At 53.7% G+C, this 26727-nt stretch overlaps 2 protein-coding genes and 1 long non-coding RNA gene across 4 annotated transcripts in view; 2 read left to right on the forward strand and 1 right to left on the reverse strand.

Annotated features, from left to right (window-relative positions):
- GRB7 (growth factor receptor bound protein 7) overlaps positions 1-7295 on the forward strand; it is a 45958-nt gene extending 38663 nt beyond the window's left edge. For both annotated transcript variants that reach the window (XM_074940603.1, XM_074940604.1), the window contains 9 exons: positions 144-281; positions 1236-1346; positions 1925-2023; positions 2342-2422; positions 3792-3908; positions 4540-4600; positions 5521-5608; positions 6427-6520; positions 7008-7295. In XM_074940603.1, coding sequence (XP_074796704.1) covers positions 144-281; positions 1236-1346; positions 1925-2023; positions 2342-2422; positions 3792-3908; positions 4540-4600; positions 5521-5608; positions 6427-6520; positions 7008-7154 — 936 coding nt within the window. In that variant the 3' untranslated portion in view covers positions 7155-7295. The remainder of the gene's footprint in view (positions 1-143; positions 282-1235; positions 1347-1924; positions 2024-2341; positions 2423-3791; positions 3909-4539; positions 4601-5520; positions 5609-6426; positions 6521-7007) is intronic.
- Positions 7296-10519: 3224 nt separating this feature from the next.
- LOC141978561 (uncharacterized) lies at positions 10520-20591 on the reverse strand. Its single transcript, XR_012636395.1, has 3 exons — positions 20388-20591; positions 15055-15130; positions 10520-10800 (listed from the first exon to the last, which is right to left on the reverse strand). It is a non-coding gene; the product is annotated as an uncharacterized LOC141978561 (long non-coding RNA).
- On the forward strand, positions 10739-25719 carry LOC141978560 (retinol dehydrogenase 8-like). Its single transcript, XM_074940756.1, has 6 exons — positions 10739-10839; positions 12032-12193; positions 15633-15812; positions 20504-20597; positions 22287-22470; positions 25273-25719. Exons 1-6 carry the CDS (start codon positions 10743-10745, stop codon positions 25510-25512), a joined length of 957 nt encoding a protein of 318 aa, XP_074796857.1. The 5' UTR covers positions 10739-10742; the 3' UTR covers positions 25513-25719.
- The last annotated feature ends 1008 nt before the right edge of the window (positions 25720-26727 follow it).

Consider the following 26727-nt stretch of genomic DNA (forward strand, 5'->3'; position numbering starts at 1 on the left):
CCATGGATTTATATAGAGGCAATACGATATTTTCCGTCTTATTATCTATCCCTGTCTTGATGATTCCCAACTTTCTGTTCGCAATTCCCAACAATTCCCAACTCTTCCTTCCCATGCTCTCCCCGACCCCTCCTCTCCTGCAGAACTTCCTCAATTCTGGCAGCTGCCCAGAGATCCAGGGCTTCCTGCACCTGAAGGAGGTGGGGCGCAAGGTCTGGAAGAGGTTTTACTTCTCCCTCCGGCGCTCAGGGCTTTACTACTCCACAAAGGGCACATCTAAGGTGAGGCTGAGCAACAGGTCTGGAGGGGGCACCGCAGGAGGGGTGGGGCTGAAGACATCTTATGGCCGTGGACTTCCTATAGAAGTGGCTAGTTCTTAGTTACTTTGGGTGGAGCGATCCGAACTGTGCCCTCTATGAGTCACAAATGAGGCTTGAACCCTGGATAGTTAGCTTAAAGCACGGGATGTACATCTCTTGGACTAAAGGCATAGCTCCCTTAGCTGGTAGCAGCAGTAGGCTCTTATCCCAGGATGAATCGCTGAGTACCCTATCGATGCTACACATATGTCACCCATGTGCACGTTGTGCAGGGCTCTCTCCCCCTCTAGTGGTGGCTGGGCCACACACGCATTTTGATGAGCTTGCTGCAGCCCTTGCTAAGGGAGCAGGAGCTTTTAGTTCAGGTACCGCAGGCCCCTCTAATTCCATCCAAAGGTTCCTGGTTAAGTTCCCCTGCTGATAACCTGCCCAGCAGACTGACGGTACATAAATAACGGCATCCAGAATGAGCACGCACTGAGGCTATTAAAGCAGAAGTGATTTTTAAAACCCTTCCTTGACCTTTGATGCCATTTAAATCTGCCCTTCCTTCCCTCGAGCCAGTTATTATCAGTGTTTATTATGGGTATTCCAGTAGCACGCAACAGCCCTGGTCTGCAGGGGGGGCCCCGTTTTGCTAGGTGATGTACAAATGCATGGGGAGACCCAAAGAGCTTAGAGACCGATCAGTTTCCCTACCTCTGGCCAGTCGGTTTCCCTTCCTGGTGTTCGTGCTCTAAGGCCACGGTGGCTCCTGGGTTTGAGTCCCCTGTGCCCCATGCTTGGGTCGCTGCGGTGTCTGGAGTCTGGTCTCTCCGGCCCTTCAGGGTGCTGGACAGGAAGTGTCCTGGTTCCCCTGCCCCAGGACTGCCTCCCCTAATACAGCACATGCTCTTCCTTCCTCTCCTCCCCCAGGACCCGCGGCACCTACAGTATTTCGCTGACCTCAACGAGTCCAATGTCTACTTCATCGCCCAAGGGGGAAAACTCTACAGCACGCCCACCGAGTTCAGCTTCTGTATCAAGGTGAGGGAGGCCAGGTGTTTTGAGGGGGTATGGCTGCCACCTGGCACCCTAGAGGCCGCAGCGGTGGGTGAAGCAATCCCTGCCCAAACAGGGCCAAATCCATCCCTGCTGTAAACCCAGCAGAAGTTAGGAGGGTTATACCAGGGGCCCAGGTGCGCAAAGTCCTTCCAGGCGCCTCTTGAGGTGGAAGGGACTGGAGACACACCAGCAGCAACCATTAAGGCCGTGTGGTTAGCACAAAGGAGGGCTGGGCGCCAGGACTCCTGGGTTGGCTTGCCAGATGTCAGATTGGAGTGTAGAGCAGAGGGGCCTGGGATATCGGGCTTTGTTCCCAGCAATCAGAGAATATTGGGGTCTAGTGGTTGAGGGCGCGGGACTGGGACTCAGGACTCCTGGGTTCTTTTCCCAGCTCTCCCAGAGGCTTCTTGGGGCTCGTCCGTGCCTCGCTCTCCCCTCCCGCTAAAACAGGGCTCACAGCTTGGGGGGCTCGGTTCGCGCTCAGGGAGCTCGGTGCCGTGGCCTCCCGGCCGGCGCTGAACACAGCCCCCTGCGGTTACCGTTGTCGCTCTGTTCTGCAGCCCTACAAGGTGCGCAGCGGCATGAAGGGCCTCAAGCTGTTCTGCAGCGAGGACGAGCAGAGCCGCACCTGCTGGATGGCCGCCTTCCGCCTCTTTAAGGTAAGAGCCTCCAGCCGGCCCCTGCACCTTGCTGCCAGCCCACTGGCATGCTAGAGCGGACAGCGACACCTGCTGGCGGAAGCGGGGACTGCACTTCGGTTCTGTTTCCTGTGGGAGCTCAGCACCACTTGGGCTGGTGAGGTTAGTGCTGCTACTTAGCACCCCCCTCTCCTCCCCGCGTTGCGATGGGGGGCTCATTGGCCGGTGGGGGTGCTGCTTGCCTTGCAGCTCATGCCGTTCGCCCGGGGTGAGGCAGTGCCCTGCCGCTGGGCTTGGCTCTGGTGCTGCTGATGCTAACAAGGGCTGTTTCCTTCCCAGTATGGCGTGCAGCTCTACAGGAACTACCAGCAGTCCCAGTCCAGACGCAGCCACCAGTCCTGGATCAGCACCACGCCCCTGGTAAGCGCCTCGCCTGAGCCACCCTGAGGAGCTCCCTTTGCAGCGTTCCCCGCTTTCCCCTGGCCGGCTCAGCGGATTCCAAATTGCAGTGCACTGTGGTGGCCCCATTCCCACATTCTCCCTACAGCCTTCCTCACTGACGTGCTCACAGAACGGGTAGAGCCCGGGTAGGAAAGGATCTGGACAGGCGGCAGCTGTTCACTGCCCTTGTTGTTCCAGGCCGATGTTCTCCTGTGTCGACACCGCCGGATCTCCTGTTAGCACAGCAGAAGATGATGCTTCTTCCCCCTGCAACTAGGGGTGTGGTGAATGCCTTCAGCCTAGAGAGCTGGTTGAAAAATGGGGATTTTTCCGTGGCAGTGCATCCTGGGAGGCCCTGGCCAGAGTGCATCCTGGGAGATGTAGTCCAGCTGGGGAGCCTGGCCCATAGAGAAGAATGGCAACACGGGCCAACTGAACGACCGCTCCCATGAGGCACCGTAGCAGCCTTTCCAAATCAAACCTTTTGGGCTTGGGGGTGTTTGTTTTTCAGAAATTTCACATTTTGTGAAAAATGTGTTTCATCAAAATCCCAATTTCCCATCAAAAAAACAGTTTCAATGGGAAATTTTCGACTAGCCCTTCCCTGGGCTCCCCCACCCCTCCCAGGGCGCAGGATCGGTGCCAGCCAAGCTGCCCAGCAAGGCATGGTGCTGTTGTTCAAACAGAACTAAAGGCGAGATGGCCTCAGACAGCACCCTCTAGAGGAGGAGCCTGTCAGCACTGGGTGCCGAAGGGAGGACAAGGAGACTGGTGTCTAGATCTGACCAGATGCAACCCTTTTGGCGGTTACATATCAGGTTCTGTCTGCACTGCTCACCAAACAGCATCTCCGTGAGGGCAACCTCTCTGGAGGGCACCTATCGGACCCAGTCACTGGAGAGCGTCAGTTCAAAGTGACGTTCCCTACAGGACCTATGCAGATGATGGGGCAGTTAGTTGAAGCAGAGGCTGGGTGGTACCTAGTGATGTAGCTGGCCACGAAATGTTTCCTTTAAAATACCCAGGGATCCATGGGCCGCGGCGGGATTTTATGATGCCCATAATGGAGCTTTGATTTTTGAGTCCATTTTGTGCTGCGGGAGGTGCCCAATGAAGAGCCCTGATTATGCCCTGAACTGCTACAGCTCAACACTTACAGGCCCCCAGGTCCCTTGCTGATAGGACTCAGTGCTGACATAATGGGACCCCTCTCAAAGCTGCTTACAGGGCCCTGAACTGTAGAACTGCAAGCGGTATCTGTCCCACTGCTCCCAAAGTCTTCCAGGACAGGGTCCCCCTTCCCCACCCCCGTGGCTGTTCTCGCCTCAGCTGTTATTTCATCCCACAGAGGAGCATGTCTGACAACACCTTGGTGGCCATGGATTTCTCGGGGTGCACAGGCCGTGTGATTGAGAACCCCAACGAGGCGCTGACGGTGGCCCTGGAAGAGGCTCAGTCGTGGAGGGTGAGTTCATGCTTCCATGCGGAGCTAGAAGTCAGAGGCCGGGCAGGGAAGCGGGCTGAGGCTGGAAGGGGTGTTGGGGCCATGCATCTTCATCAAGCTGTCCAAACAGCTTCCAGCTGGTGGCTTATCTGCACAGAGAGCTGCACCGGGTTAGCTTAAACAATGAAACTGTGATATGGGCTGGTGGATGCCGTGTTGTTGTAGACGTGTTGATCCCAGGATAGGAGAAAGACAAAGTGGGTGAGCTGATATCTTTTATTGGACCAACTTCTGTTGGCGAAAGAGATAAGCTTCCAAGCTCCACAGAGCTCTTCCTCCGGTCTGGGAAAGGTGAGATCGTCTCAGCCCAGCTCCATCAGCGTCCAGTGGGATGCTCTGGTGAGGGTGTGAAGGCTCAGTGCCATTGCACCAGATTGCAATGGGGCTCCGGTAGCCCTCAGATTGCAGCCTCCCCCGGCTGCAGCCTGTGCTCTCGCCCTCTCTGGGTCTGTCCTATCCTTGCTCCCAGGTCATTCCCAGCATTCACTGTGGCGCTCGTTTCTGGTTTGATTTTCCATGAAAGTAGCATTGTGCTAAGGCCTAATAACAACACCCCATAGTAATGCCCTGCTCCTTGCTTTCCGTGCCGCAGAAGAAGACGAGTCACCGCTACAGCCTGCCGATTCCTTGCCAGGGCTCCCCGCTCAGCACAGGTGAGTGAAGAACCCTCTACCCCCTTCGGTTGGCTGAGGGTCACCCAGGGAGAGGTCCTTCCCAAAAGGATTCTGGGCTTGATCGAAGGGGAGCCAGAACCAGACGCTGTAGGGATACAATGAGCCCAATTCCTCTGAAGCTCATGTCAGTGCCACGTGGGTGTGAAACACTAGCAGATCAGGGTGGTTGTGTCTTACACACACCTTGCACTGGTGCAGATGGAGACATGAAGTGGAGGGGAACTTGTTCCAAAAGTGAATTTTGAGATTAAAAAAAAACAAAAAGATTTTATAGAACCTAAAATGCCACCCTGGATATTCTTCTAACTTTGGTTATAAGGGAATTTGGGGACTGAATTGAAACTTTCCCCAGTATCTGATCTACATGGTGGATAAGGGCCTACTACTGCTGCCAGCCAAAGAATGGTCTTGTAGCTAAGATGCTCAATGGAGACTCATGTTCAATTCCTGGCTCTGCCACAGACTCCCTGAGTGACCTTGGACAAGTCATTTGATTTCTCCGTACCTCAGTTTCCCCTCCTACCCTTTATCTGTCTTGTCTATTTAGCCTGGGAGCCCTTTGGGGCAACGGCTGTCTCTCACTCTCTGTCTGTGCAGCACCCAGCACAATGGGGCCCTGATCTCATTTGGGGTCAGTGCTACTTTAATTTATTATTTGTGTTAAGATAGCACTTAGGAGGTCCAGTCACAGACCAGGACCCCATGGTGCTAGGCACTGTACAGAGGCAGAACAAAGAGATAGTCCCTGCCCCAAAGAGTTTGCCTTTTTTTCTCTTTCTTGCTCTCTCCAATACCCCTTCAGTTTTCAAACCCACCACGGTATACCAACTTTCTCTGTGAAAGGGTTTGTAAGAGAGTCAGATCAAAAAAGCTTTTCTTCCTCCATTTTCTTTTCTCAGCCATCCATCGAACGCAGCCATGGTTTCATGGGCGGATCTCAAGGGAAGACACACAGCGATTGATAATCCAGCAGGGATTAGTTGATGGGTACGGAAAGGCTTTGAACACTGATTACATGGCTTCTATTAACTCGAAGTAGGCATTAACTCAAGGGACTCCCTGCTCCAGGATGTCAGTGAGGCCAAATGCTTAGCAAGGTTCCAAAGACACTTGGACAGCAATTTAATCCCCAGTCTCACAATATTTTCCTTAAAGTTTCCTTAAAGCGTCAGCTTCTGGAGACTTGTGATGACATGAGAATCTGAGCTTTTTTTTTTTAAAGTGAGTTTCTAGCCCTTGTAGTTGCAGAGAAAATGTGACCCCTGCTACAGGCTGAAAACCAAGAAGGCAAATAAGAAACCCCCAATTTTTAAAAAAATCATTATTTTTAAGATAAATCTCATACTTTTTGGGGCCTGACTTGCATTTTTGAATAATTGAGGTTGTCAGTACTGCTTTTGTGGATAAGATGAGCACCAGCAGTGACGCTAGAGAGGATAAAGTAAGAAAAGCTTTCAATCTTCATGCTTCAGGGCACCCATCAGTTCTGGGGTCAGGAGGGAATGTCCCTCCTTGGTACAGGGCTGTGCAATTAGGCAGGATTTTATGCCTTAGAGTTATCCAGCACAGGCCACTGTCTGGGACAAGTTCGTTGCCAGCTCTCACTGCAAAGGGTTACAGCACCCCTTGGTCGTGGCACGGGTTCGGCTGCTTTCAACAGCATTCCACGTGAGGCTGTGTTGATTTCAGCTGAGCTGACTGAGCAGCTCAGATGCTGCTCTGGGCTCCCCCTGGTGGACAGCAGAAGTTGGGTGGGCAGTGACAGCATATTGGTAACAGCCCCCTCTCTTGCTTTGATTTTTTAGGGTGTTTTTGGTGCGGGAAAGCCAGCGGAACCCCAAGGGCTACGTCCTGTCCTTGTGCCACCTACAGAAAGTCAAGCACTATCTCATCCTGCCAGTAAGTGCCCCTCCCCAGCCCCAGCTGCCACAGACTTTGCCTTCCCAGCAATATGGGTGAGGGTGCTTTACGAACTCGCTCAAGGAGCAAACCCATGGGGAGGAGAGTCACATATAGGAATGGTGTAAAAAGAGCTCCCAGCAGGGGGTGCTGTGGGAAATGGGGCAGGAGCACTGGCTGTGGGGGGAGCTCCTGTATGCTCCAGCCCCGGCCTCTCCCAGCAGGGGGGCGCTGTGCACAGTGGGGCAGAAGCACTGGCTGTGGGGCGAGCTCCCAGCCTCTCCCTGTGTGAGTCCCTGAAGAGACCTATCAGACAACACTAACCTTGGGAATGCTCCCACTCCCTCCAGTGTCGCCTCCTGGCAGGAGAGGTCACTGAAACAATAGCTTAATAAGTTTGTAGGGGAGCTGGCTGTTCCTGGCCTGCCCTGTCCAAGCATGGGCCAGGAGAGCTGAGCACACACCCTCCCACCCCATTTCTCTGCAGAGCGAGGAAGAGGGGCAGCTTTACTTCACCATGGATGACGGCCAGACGCGCTTTGCCGATCTCATCCAGCTGGTGGAGTTTCACCAAATCAACCGGGGCATCCTGCCCTGCAAGCTCAGACATTACTGCACCCGCGTCGCCTTGTGACAGACCCCCCGGTGGGCAGCAGGGCTCTGCGAGGGGCCACAGCCAACGCGCAGCCAGCGGGACTAGGGTCAGCACAAAACTTCCGCCCCTCGCCCCACTTCGGCCAGGGCAGCAGCAGCCGCAGGGGCCAGACTTGGCTCGTGCTCCACCCTCTGCTGGGGTGTCAGTCACCACTCAGCCCCGTCAAGTGAGCACCGGCCAGGTGAGAGGCCGGAATGGCACCCCCAGCGCCCAAGGAGCCCGGAGGACCGAAATTCATCGTTTCAAAGGGAGACCTCGCCCCTATGCTTCCACCAGCTCACGGCCTAGGCTCACTGCTGCCCCTCCCCCTGTGCCCCCGCTCCCGTCTCTCTCTGCCCCATATCCTTCCACTCCCATCTCTCTCTGTCCCTTCCTGTATCCTTCCACTCCCATCTCTTTCTGCCTCATATCTCTCTGTCCCGTAACTCTCCATGCCTGTATTCCCCTTCCCACCTGTATCCCTGCGCCCCCAGCTCTGCCCCAATATGCTCTATCTGTTTGATCCTAGAGTCTCTCCTCCCTCCCCACCAGCTACTCAGTGTTAATGGTCATATTCTGTGTGCCCTTGGGAAGCCAAGCCGGGAGCTTGGGGATGGTCCCGTTTGGTAAGTCCCAGCACTCCTCCTGCACAGAGCCCTGGATGCTGTGTCTGCGCCCTCCTCCCTGGGCCCCTGCAGCCTCTTGGCTGGGTTCGGAGCTCCTCATCCTTTGGGAAGATCTACCCACTCGTGCACTTTCTCCCCTAGGTTCCAACCTCTCTGGCCGGTGACCGCTAGGAGCCGAGGCAAAGGGGCTGGTTACGTTGCCTTTCTCTTCAGGTTTCCACTTCTTTCCGTCAGATCAGTGCCAGAGTGGCTCCTTCTAACCTAGACCACTGGCCTCCCTGGGGGTCGGAGTCCAGACCCTTCTGTGCACGGGCTGAGGCTCACCTTTCTGCTCCCCATAGCAGCAACCTGCCTGAGGGCAGCCACTGTTCCCCGGCCATGGAGAACTGTATGTCAGTGGCAGTGGACCCTGATAGGTAGTGCAGATCCCATCCACTTGCCCCCTGTGTGGGAGTGGCCATGTCTCCCTTTCTGAGCTGGCGGGTGAAGCCAGCAGGCCTGGCCACAGCAAGAAACAGCGCCCAGCTATTTCTGTACTGGCTGGGGTTAGCGATGGGTTATCGGGCCGCATGGAGAGGCCCGGGGCTGTCAATATTGATAGTAGATAACGTTCCACCGACAGGGTTGGCCTTGCTCCCAATCCTCCGGGAGGAAGTCCCTCCTTGGGAACGAGGCAGAAGCTTGCGTCAGCTAGGTTTGGGGCTGGCCAGGAGCCAGGGTGACTCATACAGAGATTCCTCTGCCATTTGCCCAGGGACATGGGAATCAAGGTGCAGCTGGGTCCATTCAGGCTGACCAGAGGTGAGGAAAACCTGGAGGTGCAGGGAGTCCAGGGTCACGCTTCGAGCTGGGCCTTGTTCAGATGCTGGGGGTTGGGGGGCTGGCCCCAAGCCCTGCTCTGGACATGGCAGGGGGGAGAAAAGGGGGTTTGGTGGCAGGTGTCAAGGGCGAGAGCAGACAAGTGGAACAGCCACAGTAAGGAAAGAGCTGGGCCTTTCCCTGTCCCTTCCTGTCAGCCCAAAGAGGCTTCCGCTCTCTGGAATGTAGGCTGCCAGGACCCGGTGATGGGGCCGTGCCCAGGTCTGGAAAGTCTGGCGGGGCGAAGGGGGGAGGAGTATGTTTCCATCTCCAGCTGCCTAGATGCCGACTGTCCTTCCAAACCCATCTCTGTGCGCTCCACTGTGCTGCACGCACTGAACTCAACACACCAGAGACCCCCAAAGCCAGGACTGCCTGGGGTGCTACTAACCCCCATAGCACCAAAGGGGGAGACAGATATGACCCACTTGGTGCAGAGCTCTGTCCTCTTCAGTGGCGGCTGGGCCACATACAAAGCCTGCTGTCGGCAAGGCTAACAGAGCTGGGGATTTCAGCTGACACAGTAGCGACAGGCATTAAGATCCCCAGGTTCACCTCCTGCTGCGGCTAACCCAGCCAGGGGTGTGGTGTCGCCGTGTTAGAAGGATCCCGGGTTTTGCTAAGGGGACGGATCTGTCTCTATTGTACATACCTGAGAGGCCAGTCGAACTGTGATGTGTTTTATACAAGTGGTAATAAATGTTATTTTTTCATATCCTTGCTTTTATTTTGTACAAAAAAGAGAAAAATAACCCAAATTAGCACCAAGCCCTGTAAGAAGACAGATTTATCTCTATTTATATCTACTCCAAAATCTTTTCACTACAAATAAATCTCGTCTATTTCACACCTGGCTGCTCTCCTTTCCTTATGGCGGTATGGTGGGGAGATGGGTTGGGGGAGTTTGGGATCCAGCTGCCTTCCTGCATTGGCGCTGACTTCTGATCCACATGCAGCGTCAAACTCCGTGGGAAATTCCACGTAGGCCCCAGCCGGGGAAGGGTTATGCTGAAGTCGGTCTGGATCGAGGGAAAGGGGCCTGGAGGTGTGATCAGGAGTCAGGACTCCTGGGTTCTATGCTTGGCTCTTGGGATGACCTTGGGCAAAGTCACCCCCAGGTAGGGTTGGAACTTGAGACCTGGGTTAAATTCCCAGACTCCTTGTGACCCTGGGCAAATCACCTCATCTCTCCGGGCCTCCGTTCCCCAGTCTGTCCCATGGGGACGATGCTTTTCCTACCTCGCAGAGCAGGGGTTGCGAGGCTAAATCCATTAGTGTCTGAGAGGGGCTCAGGTATGTTCAGCCCTCACTGTGCCCATTCGTTGCCATGCTCACTAAACGGCTCCCTGTCAGCAGAAGGGCAGCTGTTCCCATGGGGCCAACACAGCCCTGGTCTGCAGCCCAATCTGCGGCCCTGAGAAGCCCAGGGTTCCAAATCAGGAATCAGCCCCCTGCAGCGTTTCAGGCTGGTTCGTGGCAATGCAAAACCAAGGGGGTTTGCAATGGCCTGAAAAAGACTCTTTGCACCAGCTTGGCACGGCTCAGCCAAGAACCTTCCAGAACCTTCCAGGGTTTTAGCCGGCAGAGCAGAAATCCACCCTCCCGTCCCGCCAAAGCACCCTGCTCCCACCTCACACAGTGCTGCCACTGTGCTAACTACCTGCCCTGCCTCTGACCCAGCCTGTGACCTTCCTGCATAGTGCTCGCTTGGACAAGGGCCCCAATGCAAGGCATGCTCGGTAAGAGGGTTTGCCTGCTGCCTGAGTTCCCGTGGCGCTTTTTGTGCATCACATGTGGGGGTAGCCAGACGAGATTAGCCAGGAATCATCGTGCAAATCCATCCTGAGATTAACAAGGCCCAGAAGATTAAGGTCTTGGGCGCTGGCCAGTCAGGAGCCAGGCCATCCTTTATTAGGGGTGGAAGGAAGGTCGGAGCGGGATGTGAAGACAGAGCTGGGAGCTGCCAAGACCCCTTGGGAACTTCCAGCCTGAGAGCAACACTCTGAGTTCTCCTTCGTCAGGAAGATTTTCAGGGACCCCTGCTGCGCCTGCCCGGCTCATCCAGACCAGACCTCCCTGGTGCCCCGCTTTTCCTGGGAACGGCATGGCTCCCAAGACGGTGCTGATAACGGGCTGCTCCTCCGGCATCGGCTTGGCCTTAGCTGTGAAAATGGCCCAGGACAAACAGAAGCGCTTCAAAGGTGAGAGCTTCCCACATGTGCCCAGGGTGTCAGGCACACAGGCGCGAATGCCCAGGTTGCCCCCGGGTGGAGCTGGTACGGCTGGGATCATGGGAGACCCACAGCTCCCCTGCAGCTGGGAGGGGCTGCGTCTTCCCACCCCCACTCCCAGAACGGCAGAGTCCATCTCCTTTCCCCAAGCCTTGAGTACTGCAGCAGGATGGGGAAAGAAGAGCTGACCAGCTCCCTCACCTGTCCTGGGGCCTTTCCATGCCAGCATGCAGCCAGGCTGTGGGTGCATTTGGTACCCGGCCTATTGGACACAGCCGGGAAGGGGTGGGGAACTAGGAACATTTTGCATGAGTGGTGGGGCACAGGAGAAGTCTTTACACGTGAGATGGTAAAATAAATAGTTTGCTCCAAAGGGAAAGGAATGGAGAGGGCGATGGGTCCTTCCCCTGCCCCTCTGCTCTGGGGCAGGGGCCCCAGCTTGGAACTCAAGTGGGACAACACAAGGGAGTGGGAGTAGCTGCCTTCCTCCTACCTGCTCCCCTCCCAGGATGGTTTGGGTGCCTTAAATATGATCCAGTACTTAGGATCCCAGCGAGGGGTCATGGGGGAACCTGTGATCCAGTGGCCAGGATCCCAGCGAGGGAAGGGGGAGAATCTGACCCAGTGGCCTGGATCTGAGTTAGCATGACTGCCATATTCCTTTAGGACATGGGAGGGGAGGCTAACCCCGAGTAGCTGGTACATCTCCCCATGGCGATGCTGACCCAAAGGCCTTTGCGGGAGGGAATGGCTGTCTGGCCTGCACCAGCCTTGGGCAAGAACATGTTTGGGGCAATGAGACACAAGCCAAGTCTGGAGCCCCCCCCTCCAGCTGGGCCCATGGTGCCAGAACACTTCCTAGGAGCAGCATGGCCCTGATGGCCCAGGAGGCCCCACATTGACACCCCACACCTCATCTGAACCCCCATTCTAAGCCCCATTGAGAGCTCTGCAGCCTCTGGGGTGCATGGCCCTGGGATTTGCCTTCGCAGGCTGCTCTCCAGGACCAACCCCTGCTGCAGTGGGAATCGCAGGAGAAGCTCGTTGTGTATCGCGGGCCCCTCTACACCTGCTCTCCTCGCTCCCAGCCCTGCAGCATCACCGGCGTCTGTCCAGCTTCAGCAAGCCCCAGTGCCTGCAGCCAGGCTGCTCTGTGTTACAGTTATTGCCACCATGAGGAACCTGGGCAAGAGGGGGTGCCTGGAAGCGGCCGCCGGAGTCACCCTCAACAAGACCCTGGAGATCAGGCAGTTGGACGTGTGCGATGAGCAATCCATCATCAGCTGCATCAACAGCATCCCCAACCGGCACATCGACATACTGAGTGAGGTCCCCTGCTTGCCTCTGCCCAAGCCCCTGCTGCTGCCCCCTGCATGGGGCCCCCACCACATTTCTTCCCCCTATCACCTGTGCTTATCTGCTCTTCCCATATATATCTGTGCTCCCCAATGCCCCTACAAGTCCTAACCTCCCCTACACAGATCTACCTAAAAAAGGGAACAAAGAGGACCCAGGGAATTACAGACCAATCAGCCTAACTTCGATACCTGGAAAGATATTGGAACAAATTATTAAACAATCCATTTGGGAGCACCTAGAGCAGTGGTTTGCAACCTGTGGTCCACGGACCTCTGGGGATGCGCACACTATGTCTAAGATTTCCAAAAGGATCTACACCTCCATCTAAAACTTTTTAGGGATCCACAAATGAAAAAAGGTTGAAAACCCCTGCCTAGAGGATAATAGGTTTATAAGCAATAGCCAGCATGGATTTGTCGAAAACAAATCATGCCAAACCAACCCAATTTCCTTCTTTGACAGGGTTACTGACCTAGTGGATAGGGAAGAAGCAGTAGATGTGAAATATCTTGATTTTAGTCAGGCTTTGGACACAGTCCCACGTGACATTCTCATACGCAAACTAGGGAAATGTGGTCTTGATGAAATTACTATAAGGTGGGTGCATAACTGGTTAAAAGATCATACTCAAAGAGTAGTTATCAATGGTTTGCTGTGAAACTGGGAGGCTGTATCTAATGGAGTCTCGCATGGTCAGTCCTGGGTTTGCTACTATATTCAGTATTTTCATTAATGGTTTGGATAATGGAGCGGGGAGTAGGTTTATAAAATTTGCAGACACCACCAAGCTGGGAGGGCTTGCTAGCACTTTGGAGGGCAGGATTAGAATTCAAAGTGACTTTGATAAATTGGAGAGCTGGTCTGAAATCAATAAGATGAAATTCAATTAAAATAAGTGCAAAGTACTACTCTGAGGAAGGTAAAATCAAATGCACAGGGACACAATGGGGAATAACTGGCCAGGCGGGAGCTCTGCTGAAAGGCATCTGGGGTTCTAGCGGATCAGACAGGGAACATGAGTCACCAGTGTGATGCAGCTGTGAAAATGGCTAATATGATCCCATTAACAGGAGTGTCACATGTGAGACAGGGTAGATAATTGTCCCACTCCGGTGAGGCCTCAGCGTCAGTACTGTGGCCAATTCTGGGCACCACGCTTCAGGAAATAAGTGGACAAATTGAAGAGAGTCCAGAGGAGAGTAACAAAAATGTCCAGAGGTTTAGAAAACCTGGCCTGTGAGGAAAGGTTAAAACCCTGGGCATGTTTAGTCTTGAGGAAAGACGACTGAGGGGGACCTGAGAACAGTCTGCACATATGTGAAGGGCTGTTAGAAAGATGGGGATCAATTGTTTTCCCTGTCCACTGAAGGTAGGACAAGAAGTAACGGGTTTAATCTGCAGCAAAGGAGATTTAGGTGAGATATTAGGAAAACATTTCTAACCATAAGGGTAGTTATGCTGTGGAACAGGCTTCCAAGGGAGGTTGAGGAACCCCCATTATTGGAGGTTTTTAAGAACAGTTTGGAGAAACACCTGTCAGGGATGGTCTAGGTTCACTTTGGTCCTGTCTCGGCACAGGGGGCTGGACCTGATGACTGCCCTTTCAGCCCTACATGTCTATGATTTATGATCTTCCCCTCTGCATATTCATTCTCCCTCTCACCCTTATATGCCATCCCCTATATATATATGTCCTCTTCTGGGCCCCTGGACTTCTCTGCATGTCCTTTTCTCCCCTATAGATGTCTGCCGTCCCCTATGCACATCTCTCCTTTCCCTGTGCCCGATGCATGTCTGCCCTCCCCACATCCGCTGCACATCGCACAGGACCGTGACCTTTAACTCCACTGCGGGGGAAAGATGCTAGCAGCCCTCTCAGCCCTCGAACTGGGTCAGAGGCTGCCGGCAGTTTGGCTGGCACTGAGTCACATCTTTAATCACAGGAGCCCTTGACCCATTTGTTGCTCCCTGCTTGCACAGACTACACCGAGGCTGATCTGTGAAAGTTATGTAGGTCAGCGACCCACGTGCCCGGGCCCCCTCTCCTGAGATTATGGAACAATGTGGAGCTGGCACTCTGGGAGCAGGAGATTGGCTCTCCTGCTTCCTGAGAACCATGTTGAACGCGCCTTCCCACGCAGAGCCTCTTGGACGTCTCTCATGCTGCCCCACCAGGGCAGTGGCTCAGGCCCTCAGCAGGGCGAGGGAGTGGAGACGCTGCAGGAGCCAGGGTCTAATGTGGAAGCGAAGGCAGCTCATCTCAGTCACGCCCACGTGGCCCATTAACTGCAATGCCGCTGGCTCAGTCAGAGCTGGGCTGGGAGCCAGATTGGGCCCCATCCACCTTAGGTCACACAGGGATTCTCCAGCCCAAGGAGCAGGCCTAGTTGCACACTCCAGACTGCGCTGCTTGCCAGACCCATGGGGAAGCCAGTCTGCAATTATTCAGCACTGGGAAGGCAGGACTGGGCCATGGTAAAAGCCTGTGGCCCGTCCAGACTCACAAACAGAAAGATCTCTAGGGATGCAACCAGAATGTTGCTAACTAAGGAAAGGGCCTAGGTTATCTGCCTGGCCTTGAGGGAGGGCCAACTGGGTCAAGTCTGACTGAGTGGCATTGCATCCTGGCTTGCTGGGTCGCAAAGCCACTCCCTTCAATTTGGCCAGGACGGCCCTCCATCGTCTGGTCGGTGGCCATGGGAGTGGAGACCTGACTCTCCTCCCTTGTTGCACCCCTGCCCCAAGGAGCTTGTCAGTTGTTATGCAGGCCTGTAACTAGAGACTCACACCAACAGTGTGTCCAACCGTTGCAATCAGGAGTCTTACCACGTGTTTTCTTAAAGCCCCAGCTCCTGGATACACAGGATTTGATGACAGGTTTCAGAGTAGCAGCCGTGTTAGTCTGTATTGGCAAAAAGAAAAGGAGGACTTGTGGCACCTTAGAGACTAACAAATTTATTTGAGCATAAGCTTTCGTGAGCTACAGCTCACTTCATCGGATGAGATGAGAGTCTTGGCTTTCAAAGTAAGGTCCCAGCCCTCGTGGCCACTGAGCACAGCATGAAAATACAAACCCGAAAGGCTCAAAAACTCTGAAGGCCAAGAGGAAGAACCCAGAATTGATTTTTATTTTTAAAAACCCTCATGATTTCGGGGGGCCTTATTTGTGATATTGTGCACTTGGGTTGGCAAAGCTGCACCAACGCACCTGAAAGCAGGTGCCAGGCAATGAAATCCTAAGCTAAACCAAAATAACCCACTGAAACCAAGATCAGTGCAAGCCTCTGTGCAGACACGGCCTGAGACTACACAGGGGCATCTAACGGTCAAGCCCGTGCAAACCATGCTAGTTCAATACAAGAGGGCTCCTTGCTGACGCTACACTGCTTGTCCATATCTTGCAGTTAACAACGCCGGGGTGGGGATGATTGGCCCCATCGAATGCCAGACCATCGAGGAGATGAAGGGTGTGATGGAGACCAACTTCTTCGGTGTGGTGAGGATGATCAAAGAGGTGCTGCCCGATATGAAGAGGAGGCGGAGTGGGCATATTGTGGTGATCAGCAGTGTCATGGGCCTGCAAGGTAGGTGGGGGCCAGGAGAACATCCCTCTACGTCTATGCAAAGCTGGTTCTGAGCTGGTGTTGCCTCCCCCCAGCTGCAAACCTTGGGCAGGTGTGGAATTTGTGTCCCCCCCCCAAGTGTGGCCCTGTTGGCCTGACTGCAGCTGCCCCCCCAAAATACAGACTTCAAACTACACCTGTGTCTTCAGCTCTAATGGTAGCAACTTTATGGTTTTAGTACTGGAGGTTTCTGGTTCAATTCCTGGTGTCATCCAAGATGGCAGCCAACACATAAGGATGGCAGTTTCTGGCTTTGGATAAGTATGTGTCCGTTTATCACTAAAAAGGACCTGGTTTTTCCAGCTGTACTGTGGAGTTTTAATCTTCTATTTGATACATACAGTTGTAAAGAGTTAGTGTTAAAGTTTTTGGAGCAGAGATCCAGTCTCCCTGCACTTATGCCTCCTGTCTCACCACACACAGGGCGAGACTCACTAGCCTAAGTGCCACTTATGAGTTAGTTTTGTGCTAGTTAATGTTTTTACTCATAGCCCCAAATCCTGGAGTCAGGTGATTAGGTGAAAATCTCTTAGACTGTGGTAGGTGCTGTACAAATACAGAGCAGAAAGAGAGTCCCTGCCCCGAGGAACTTAGAATTTAAATGAATCACTTTTAATAGTCTCGTCTGCCCCAAACTAGCGTTAAATTAATCCACCACATTAGGTGGTAGAACCACAAAAAGGGATTTTTCTGAGAAGGCTGAGGGCTTGATGACGATGGGGTGGAAAGAAGTTTCTGTGGGTGACAGGCTCTGTTCCAGTTGAGTTGATCATTTAATACTGCTGAGATTTCAGTGTAGCATTAATGCAGGATGGGTGGCCTAGCGTCTTGGACAGGCATCTTTCTGGTTATTATTTAAATCAACATAAATACATCCATCGAATCAGTCATTTTCAGGGTGGGGAACAGTTAGACCTGACATGGGAAGCTGGGCGGATCAGGGATCCAAGCCCTTTGAGAGTGACCGGCTCCTCGTACGCAGGGAAGGGTGGAAGGAGGAATTCTGGGGAAGGAAATGGCCCATTGAGAGAGGCTGCATTAAATGGAAAGGTCAGTCTGTAGGTTCCATCTCCCACTTGGCCCCCCCCCCCAGAAGATGGAAGGTGTTTGGGACCTGGTGCCAAACAGACAGCAAGCTCTTTGGTGAGGAGGTGGGGCCCACTCACGCCTCCGGAGGGAGAGCACCTGACGGCCGGGTCCCACGCAGGGACGTCACAGATGGTACTTGCTGCCACAGTCGGAACTCCTGGCCCGTCACCCAGCAACACCAGCACACCTGCTGGAGCCAGGGCTCAGCTCAGTGACATCAAAGGGATGAGAGGCGCAGCCTCCCCTCAGCCTGTGGTTTGTGAGGATTTGACTAACTCTCTCCGCTCCGAGGGGGCAGGCCAGGGGGAAAAGGTTTTTTGTGGGCTGTAGCCTTCACATTCTCCGTCACCTAGCGCTGAGGCCGGCAGGCTAACATGCCCAGAGCAGAGGTCACAAGAAGGCAGCTACTGCCAAGCCGCGAGAGCAGGCCAGAAGTCAGGCCCTTACACATCTCGGGCCAGAGCCTCAGCTGGTATACATGGGCACCGACAACCACGTCGATCTGCACCAGCTGGGGACCTGGCTGCTTTAGCTTTGGCTTGTAGAGAAAGTGGATTTTGTTTACATGATAGTAACAGGGACAGCCGCCTGCTGAGCGCCCCCTCAAGACCTGCGGTGTCTCTGTTGCACCCTGCCTCAGTTTCCCCTCCTGGAGTCCTCCATAACTCCCAAAAGGCGTCTCGCTGTTCCATAATCTCTCTCCTCAGAGTCTGCTTTTATTGGCATAAAGCTCAAAATAAACACACACAAAACGGCTCCCCCCCTTATAAGTTGGATGCGGCCCCTTCTCCCTGAGGTGCTGTCTCAAAACTCCCCTGGTGTTTCAGGGTCCCTGCTGCAGGAGCCTTTGTCATTCTCTGAAACCTCTCTACGGCTTCCTCTGCCTTTGGCTTCAAGGCCCAAACTCCTTCCCCCCACTCCCCGGTCTCAGAGAGGAGCCACCTGCTCACTGCTGCTCTGCTATAGCTTCCTTCCTGTCTCTTCACCCTCTCCGGCTCTTTATACAGACCAGCTGCCTCACTCAGGCCCGGGCAGGAGGCTGTTATTGAGGCACAGGTGGGCTGGACTTGGTTCCACTTACAGGGCCCAGTCCACCTGTGACTGATCTGCAGCAGCCCCCACTGACCTGGCGGGTAAGGCCCAGGGCTAGGAATCAGGGCTCCCCCTGGATTCTGTTCCTAGGCCTGCGACCGAGCGGCTGGGTGACCTTGGGCCAGTCACGGCCTCGCTCTGTGCCTCAGTTTCCCCTCCCATCTTTTGTCTGTCTTTAGCAAGCTTTTTGAAGCAGGAATTATCTCTTACTAGTTGTATGTGCAACACAGAGCATGAGGGAGCCTTGATCTCAGTCATGGTGTCCACACGTCCCTAGAACACCAATAAATTAATAATAGTGAAAACGTAGGTCCCTGGGAGATTTCAAGGCTGTAGGCGTTGCTGTCCGTATCAGACTCTTAAGTCCATCTGGCCCAGTAGCACATCCCCACCAATGATCAGTGACAGCTGCTTCAGGCGAAGGGTGCAAAATCCCCCAATTATGCCCAGGTCTGGAATAAGACCAGAGCATAGTGATGGGGCACAGCTGTTTATACAGGGGGAGGCAGGCAGCCTCTCGGCCTGGAGCAGGGTAACCCCGCTCAGTACCGCTGTCATGTGACCGGAGCCAGAATTCACTGACTCCAGTAGCCCCTGTTACAGACCCCCTGTGAGTTTCCATGCGCCCGTTGCCACGGCAAGTCCATTTTCTGCTTTAATTTGCAGCTTTCCATGTGTTACTTGCTCTGCTGAGCTAGCTGATTGTGGGGTTGGCTTGTTTTGGTTGGGTTTTTTTCAGCTGTGGTGAGGCACTTTGTGGGTTTACAGTAAAGTCTGGGGGATAAAAATAACCATCCCTTACGAAGTACAAGTGTCAGGAAGCACTTCCTTATCAGCCTGATGCAAATCTAATTACAGAGGAGAATTATGCAGAGTCCACATGTGTTATCCTGCCTGTGACCTCTCTCTTCTTGGGACTTTACACACTGAATAAAGTCCAGTAAGGGCTTCTACTGGCTACACAAAAAGCTACACACACACAAAAGACTCCTGACCAGCAGTGCCAATTCAGACATTTCTTGGGGGGGAGGAGGGCAGAATTCTGGTCTACCGGCTGGGGCCCTGTTCCGGTCCCCTCCTCCCTCCTCCATCAGGGACCTGCGTCTCTCTCAGTCAGGGAGTCTCCCCTCTCTCTAACTCATGCAGTGCATGAGCCAGTGCTGCCAGCAGTCGCATTCTCAGCAGATTTCCCTGCGCCCCGCAGTACAAGGACAGGCTCCCTATGTGCCAGGTTACAGCACCCTTTGACCCATCCCTCGCTCTGTCTGTACAGAACAGCGGTGTTGTGACCATGCAGCCAGAGCGATGATCCAGACTGCTCCAGCAGCAGCCAGACTGATTTAGTACGGGGCCACTGCTTAAAAGCGGTCGGGTCATGGCCCTCCCCTGGCTCCACGGCCTATGGAACTTTGAGCAAGTGCAAAAGCCTTGGAGGGGGGGTCAGGGGGTGTTTTCTTGCCCCCACCCCCACCCCACTCCACTCCCCAGCTACCTCCTGCACCACTGATCCTGACCTTTTGATTGGTAATGATGTAATGAAATCGCTAGTGTGTGGGTGTCACCACTACACCCAGATGGAGGGATTCAGATCTGTTCGCTGTGTGCCATAGGCCCCATACTGCCAGGAGGTAATGGAGAGTGCCCTTTAGCGCAGATGAGTGGGGAACTAAGGTTTCTGGAGCAGGATGGCATCAGTTCTGGCCCCGCTGCTGTGACGTTCTGACTGGCCACGCTGTGCAGCAAAGTGACCGATGTGGAGGCTCAGCATAAGAGCCGAGACAGATTGATAGATAGCCTCAGATTAAATATCGTGACAGTTCCCTGGCCTTTCTCAGCGTCGGGTCAGATTTATCCCTCTTTCACAGGCTGGGAAGCTGGGGCACAGAGCTGCCGAGCTTCTCATTCCCAGGGCTGCACTGCAATTCAGGAGCAGAACGTAGGTTTCCCTAGTCCCACTCTCATACTCGCAACCACCAGACCACATAAGCCCCAGCACTTGGCTCCATGGACCGGAGTTGCAAGGCAATGAAAACGTCGGTGCTTGTTAGAGCAGGCTAATCAGGGCATTGCAGGCTGGTAATTAGCAGTTCCCAAGTTGCCCCTGAGGAGCTGAGAGAGCTATATCCGCACCGCACCCCAGCGGGTTCTGCCACCTGGGTCTAACTCACAAATCAACAAGCCTGCTCTGTGCTGGGCATTCAGTCAGATCCCTGGCAGTCTGCAATTCAAAGCCACTACCCTGCTTTGCATGACTGGCCAATAGATCATCCCCGATGGCTTCCTGTCAATAGCTACCCCTAGATTACCTGGTGTACAACATATCCCTTCAACCCCTGCCCACAGCCAGCTACTCACCACGTCAGATCCAACGTGCAAGAGACTCCTTTGTGGGCTCACGTAACTGACACACGCTCGCTGTGGTTCAGCTCTGTTCTCACGCCTCTCACCACTCTCTTGCCTCTGTCTTCCAGGCATTATGTTCAATGACATCTACACAGCCTCCAAGTTTGCCGTGGAAGGATTCTGCGAAAGCCTCGTCATACAGGCGCTGAAGTTCAACATCTTGTGAGTTACGGGAATCAGCTTTATTATGTTACAGACACAGCCGGGGTTCCAAATTAACTGTGCTGGTTCATTTCTCTGTTCTGAGGGTATTAGCTTAAAATACCACACAGGTGTGGGGAGCCATCCCTGGGGTGGAGGTGGCACAGGCTCTGCAGAAGCAGACAGCTGGGATTAGCCTCCATAATCATTAATTCCTTTAAACAGGAAACAGACCCTGGAATATCCCCTGGGAATACAGCTCTGGGACTAACCGGAGACAACACGGTACCACCTTCCAATAGGAAATGGATCCCCTTTGGGGAATTCACCCTTAGCATTCATTTGGCAAGCAACAGGGCTCTCATGCAGAGGTCTAAGGTCCTGTCTTGTGGGACATTCTTGACAAGTGCTCACAACACCACAGCCAGCCTGCAGCTGCCACCCCTCTTTGCTCCATACTGTGAGTAAGAAATAATGACATTTTCATGCCAGCAAGCTAGGCGAGGCAGCCGCCATCCAGCCAGAACCAAGCCCCAGGAATGCACATTGGCCTATTCATTATTTTATCTTAAATCTACAAGTCCTTGAGATATTCTGAGTCCCCCACAGCTCAGTGTGTGAAATAACCCCTGGGCATTCGCAGGGGGACCTTGCTGTCCAAACTTCCGTGTATGCTTTTCTCACCAGAGTATACTGAGGCCTTTGTTCTGTGATTGTGCTGAGATTCTTTGTCTGCGCAGGTCAGGTTGGCTAGGGTGAGTTTTCCCCAGAGGCGACTGCTGCTTGGCCCTTAAAACACTGGCCAGTCCCCAGGGAGGTGTCATTTGGGAGCTAGCTAATTTCTAGAGTTCATCAGAGGCCACCACAGGGCATGCTGGGTTGGGATTCTTAGGAGAAGCAAGTCCCAACCCCCTTGCCTTAGCCTAGTTTCCGTCCTAGTATAATCTGCCTCTGGCCTGTCTTGCAGGCTGGGAGTCACCAAGGGAAGGCAGGCCAGGAGCAGGCACAAGGAAGAGGAAGGGCAGCAGAGTGGCCTGGGAGTGAAAGGCTGACCCCTCTAGTGCCTCATGCAGAGGTGAGGGGTAGCTTGGGGCACGGGAGGGAACTTGTGCTCAGCTGGTAGGAGCTGGGGCGGCTATTCTAGCCCCAGCATGGCGCCTATCAGAGCTCCTGCAGCATGACCGGAGGGGGCAGAGAACTGGTGAGACATGAGCCCCCGAAAGCAATCGTGGGATCGGTCTGGGTTCCAAAGGCCAAGAGCGTGGCCAGCTTTGCCGTAGCTAGTTCTGCAGTGACGTTGCCCAGGAGACTGTGTTGTGGCGATTCTCCCGGCCTGTTTTGACATCCTAACATCCGGTCAGAGCAAGACAAGGTGTCACGAGGCAACGTCGCTGTGGGAAGGAGCAACGTCAGCACACGAAGCTGGGACATCGCCGCATAGGGTTGTGTTGCTCCCCCTCGTTAACACAGCATCACTGGGCACGGTTCCATGCCGGTGCGGTGTCATGATGTCAGCGGGCATGGTTACCTAGGAGACATTAACACAGGCTGGTCTGGCATCCAGGGATGACACGGTAAGGGGTGCCCAGGCAGAACTGTGCCTTAACACTGGGAGGTCAGACTAGAGGATCACAGTGGACTCTTCTGGTCTTAAAATCTACAGACCCACTGCATTGTGAACAGGGCTGTTATGCTTGCCTGTGTTTCCAGCGTCAGCCTGATAGAGCCTGGCCCCGTGGTGACGGAGTTTGAGACGAAGGTCTATGAAGATGCAGAGAATGCAGATTACTCCATGACAGACCCTGAGACGGCAGACATGTTCACTAACCTCTACCTGAAGAACTCCAAGGCGATTTTCTCCAGCCTGGGGCAGACTCCCAGTGACATAGCAGAGGTAAAAGGACTCATGGGTGTGCCCCCAAACACAGAGAGGGTTGCCCTCTATCCTCATTCATACGTGCCATATGCATCACCCACCCAGCAGCAGGCATAGAATAATAGAATCATAGGACTGGAAGGGACCGCGAGAGGTCATCTAGTCCAGTCGTCTGCACTCATGGCAGGACTAAGTATGATATTCTAGACCATCCCTGACAGGTGTCTAACCTGCTCTTAAAAATCCCCAATGATGGAGATTCCACAGCCTCCCTGGGCAATTTGTTCCAGTGCTTCACCGCCCTGACAAGTAGGAAGTTTTTCCTAATGTCCAAACCTAAACCTCCCTTGCTGTAATTTAAGCCCATTGCTGCTTGTCCTGTCCTCAGAGGTTAAGAACAATTCTTCTCGCTCCCCCTTGTAACAACCTTTTATGTACTTGAAAACTGTTCTCATGTCCCCTCTCGGTCTTCTCTTCTCCAGACTAATGCTCCTGGCCACACGCTAACACAGCAGAAACATGTTCTCGTGGGCACACCCTTCCACAAGCGCACATGGCGCAACCCCAAGATCTGGAACGCCCCAAACAAGGCATCTGATCTCCACCCCACTCTCCGTGGCAAAGCACGCCTTGCTGGCAGACCTCACGGTATCCCTTTAGAAGGGAGGGTCCCCCTATGGAGCACATCAGTCCCTAGTGGGCTGTGGAGAGATCTCAGCAGGAGGGCTAATAGCTGGTATGTTAATTGCCAGCAATGCCATTACCTCCTCCATGATCTCTACGTTCCCTCCCTGCAGACAGAGCGTGCCAGGAGACAGCCCGAGCTCCTGTCCCAGCAGTATGATGAGATGCTAAGTCTTAACGTTGACACCAGGCAGCAGTGCACCATAGCCGCAATCCATTCTGGGCAGGCAAGAAAATCCGTTGCCTCATTGGCCAGGTGACACGTGTGAGCTAAGGAGGGCTCCCTCCGCCTGCTTGGTCACTTGGAATAAGGAGGCGGTCACTGTCACATGTCCTGGAGCACCAGTGCCCCCTTAGAATGGATTCCAGGGGCCACAGTTCACCTGGCAGGTGGAACAATTTTTATAATAGGGGTGCTGATGATGGAAACCATGTATTTGGTGTTTGTTATTACTACTTCAAGCCAGGGGGTGCAGCAGCACCCCTAGTTCCAGCACCACTCCTGGCAGGCAAATTAGCGGGACTCCATTCCTCACGCCCACCTGGCATGAGCTCTGGCTATGTATCTGGATTCTGCTGCCCAACAGCTGACAGGCACCATTGCTCTAGTTACTTCTTGTTTCTAAACCCAATGACTGAAAGCTGCAAATCCACTCTTCTCCCCTCTAGGCCAAGCTTCCCCAGAACCTCCTCATGAATCCCACTTAGTGGCAGTGCTAAATGGAGGCTATCTGGCCTCCTTTCCTTTTACTCAAAGAATGTCATGTCCCGTTAGCTCATATTTCCTCCCTCTGTTTATATCTTCCGGCTCATTCGCAAATTAATTAATCCCTCCCCCTCAACATTCACAAAATAATCCTCCCTAATCCCCACTTTATCCTGCCCCAAAGCCTCTTAGCATCTCTAAGCTGTCAGGAGTCCATTTAGATTGGCTCTCCCCCTCCACTGATCCCAGAGGGGCCCCCCTGGGTTTGTTTGGAAGGCACAAAGGGGGTCTTTGAGTCCCTGCTACCAACGTTCAAAGTCCAATGGGTCTTCCCGGCCCTGGTCTGCACTTGGTCACAAGGCCCTCCATGGCATCACCATGGGAGTAAGGGAGATTTAGGTGAGATATTAGGAAAATCTTTCTAACTCTCAGGGTAGTTAAGCTCTGGAACAGGCCTCCAAGGAACGTTGTGGAATCCATGCCACTGGAAGTTTTTAAGAACAAGTTAGAAAAATACCTGTCAGAGAGGGCCTAGATTTACTTGGTCCTGCCTCAGCACTAAGGGCTGGACCTGCTGATCTCTTGAGGTCCCTTCCAGCCTGACATTTCTAGGGTTCTGTGTGACTCACCCCAGGTGCAGCAGCGGTCCAGGGAGGGGGGCTTAGGAAGGGATTTAGTCTCCACAAGATGAGATTCATGGGTTTGAGGAGCTGTGTTGTGGGGTGGAACCCAGGATTTTGCCCCAGTCTGAACCCTGGGATGTCTCCCTTCGCCCACTCTCTTGCTCACTGGTGGATGTGCGTCACGCACTGAGTAGATTCATGGTACTGCCTCCTACCCCATGATTCACAAATCCTTAGACAACACTTCCTCCCCCGCCCTGTGGGGAGATGATGCATAGGAAACGGGGGGGTTCCCCCGTCAGATGAGATTGCTGCTCCATCAAGTCAGGTATACTGTAAACACCTGTTGCTTGTCTAGTGGTTAAAGTGTAGGAGTGGGTTCTAGGTCTCCTGAGTTCTGTTCCCAGCTCTGTCACTGACCCTCTGGTGGCCTGGGGTGAGTCACTTCCCTTCCCTGAGCCTCAGTTTCCCCCCAGCACAATGGGGACTGTAACATATTGGACACGTTTGGGTACTGGACACAGAGGCAGCTCACGAACCCAGGAGATTCAGTCAGAGACCTTTCTTGTGTCCTCTCTGAGATCCCACCACCTGTCCCAGGGCAACACCGCTACCGTATCCCTTAAAAGTACAGCGCGCTGCAGGACTATGGGTCCTGACCTACCTCCCAGGGCATGGTGAGGCTGATGTTCACAGGGAGCTCTGGGATGGAGCTGCAAAGCACGGTGCTGGTAAAGTATTATGTTACTCTTGGCTTAGCAAAGGGCGGCACAGCACTGACATGGGGCTGTCTCGGTTCCCTTGCAGCACACGCTGGGGGTGATCAGTGCCGCCAAGCCACCCTTCCGCCACCAGACCAACGCCTTCTACACGCCCATGACGGCCCTGAAACATGCCGACCCCACTGGAGCCCTGATGGCTGACACCTTCTACAAGATGGTCTTCAAGTATGACATGCTCTTGCACATCAGCCTGAAGGCCATCAAGGTGATCCGATGGCAGGCCCAGAAGATGAGGCAGGGGGTGAAGATGCTCAGCTTCAGATAGGCCCTGGGAACCGGGGTGAAGGGGTGGAGAGTGGGCTCAGGTGCAGTAGGGCTGGAAAAAGGCTGGAGATGCTCGATGATCAAGGGGTTCAGTGGACATGTGCCTCTCGGAGATGGACCGAGACCTTCCGGCCCATTGAACCATACACTAACCCAATATGGCTTCATTTTATAGGGTGCCCTTTGCACAAGCTGTACCCAAAATAGTAGGGAGAAGGAGAAATGAAGAGGCATGGGTTATTGGGGGGGGGGGGTAAGAGGTTGTAGCTGACAGCTAGAGGCACCCAGGGGAGAAGGCTTTTGATGCAACAGGGATGAGCTTCTGTGGGAGGGACAGGTGCTAGGAAAACAGAGGTAGGAGGGGAGTGAAGAGGGGCCAGGGTCTTGATTCTCCTCAGAGCCCACTGAGCTAATAGGACCCGCTCCTGAAGGTACATGTGCAATCAGAGTCAGTAAGCAAGGCAGGGCCGAGTGATGGCCTTTGCTTGCTTGTTACCAGCCTTAGCTGGATTTGAACCTGTGATCTAGAGGCACAAGATTTTCCTTCTCCAACTAACAGCCCTTGGAACAAACTCATACTCCCCCAAGTACTGTAATTTTAAATAGCAGCAAATAGTAAGGGGGGCTGCTGCTTTAAAGGCAGGAGGGAAGTGCCTTTATTCTTGCAGCTGGATGTGATATAAAGCCAACAGCTGCCATGCAAACGAGAGTCCTACTTGCCCACATCCAGTCCCCATGCCACTGCTGTCCACCAGCCAGCCCAGGAGCACCAACAGATGTGCCAAACTGAGAGCGTGACACTCAGTCGTAATACTTGGCTTTTTGGGCCAGGTGCATAAGCAGAAGGTGCATGATTGTTAAAAGAATCATAGGGAGCTTGAGTGAACGAAGCCCAATACCAGTGTAGCTGTAGGACTGCAGAAGTCCTTGCTCTGTCTCCCATCTCCAGCCTGATCTAAGTTACACAAACTTCCAGAGATGCCTTTCGGGAAAACTTAACAAGACTTGGAATCACCTCTTTGGAAGTCTTCCAGAAGGACTCCTCCAGTATGCATAAGAACGGCCAGACTGGGTCAATCAAAGGTCCACCTAGCCCAGTATCCTGTCTTCTGACAGTGGCCAATGCTAGGTGCCCCAGAGGGAATGAACAGAACAGAAAATCATCAAGTGATCCATCCCCTGTCACCCATTCCCAGCTTCTGGCAAACAGGGGCTA

This window comes from Natator depressus, chromosome 27, assembly GCF_965152275.1.
Source record: "Natator depressus isolate rNatDep1 chromosome 27, rNatDep2.hap1, whole genome shotgun sequence".
In the NCBI taxonomy this organism is placed as follows: domain Eukaryota; kingdom Metazoa; phylum Chordata; order Testudines; family Cheloniidae; genus Natator; species Natator depressus.

What these genes read in the sequence shown, in the direction of transcription:
- LOC141978560 (XM_074940756.1), top strand. Translation starts at nt 10,743, where the DNA reads ATGGCTCCCAAGACGGTGCTGATAACGGGCTGCTCCTCCGGCATCGGC. An exon ending in CAGTGTCATGGGCCTGCAAG is followed by an intron (nt 15,813 to 20,503) that starts GTAGGTGGGGGC and finishes TCTGTCTTCCAG; the next exon opens with GCATTATGTTCAATGACATC. An exon ending in CTCCCAGTGACATAGCAGAG is followed by an intron (nt 22,471 to 25,272) that starts GTAAAAGGACTC and finishes GTTCCCTTGCAG; the next exon opens with CACACGCTGGGGGTGATCAG.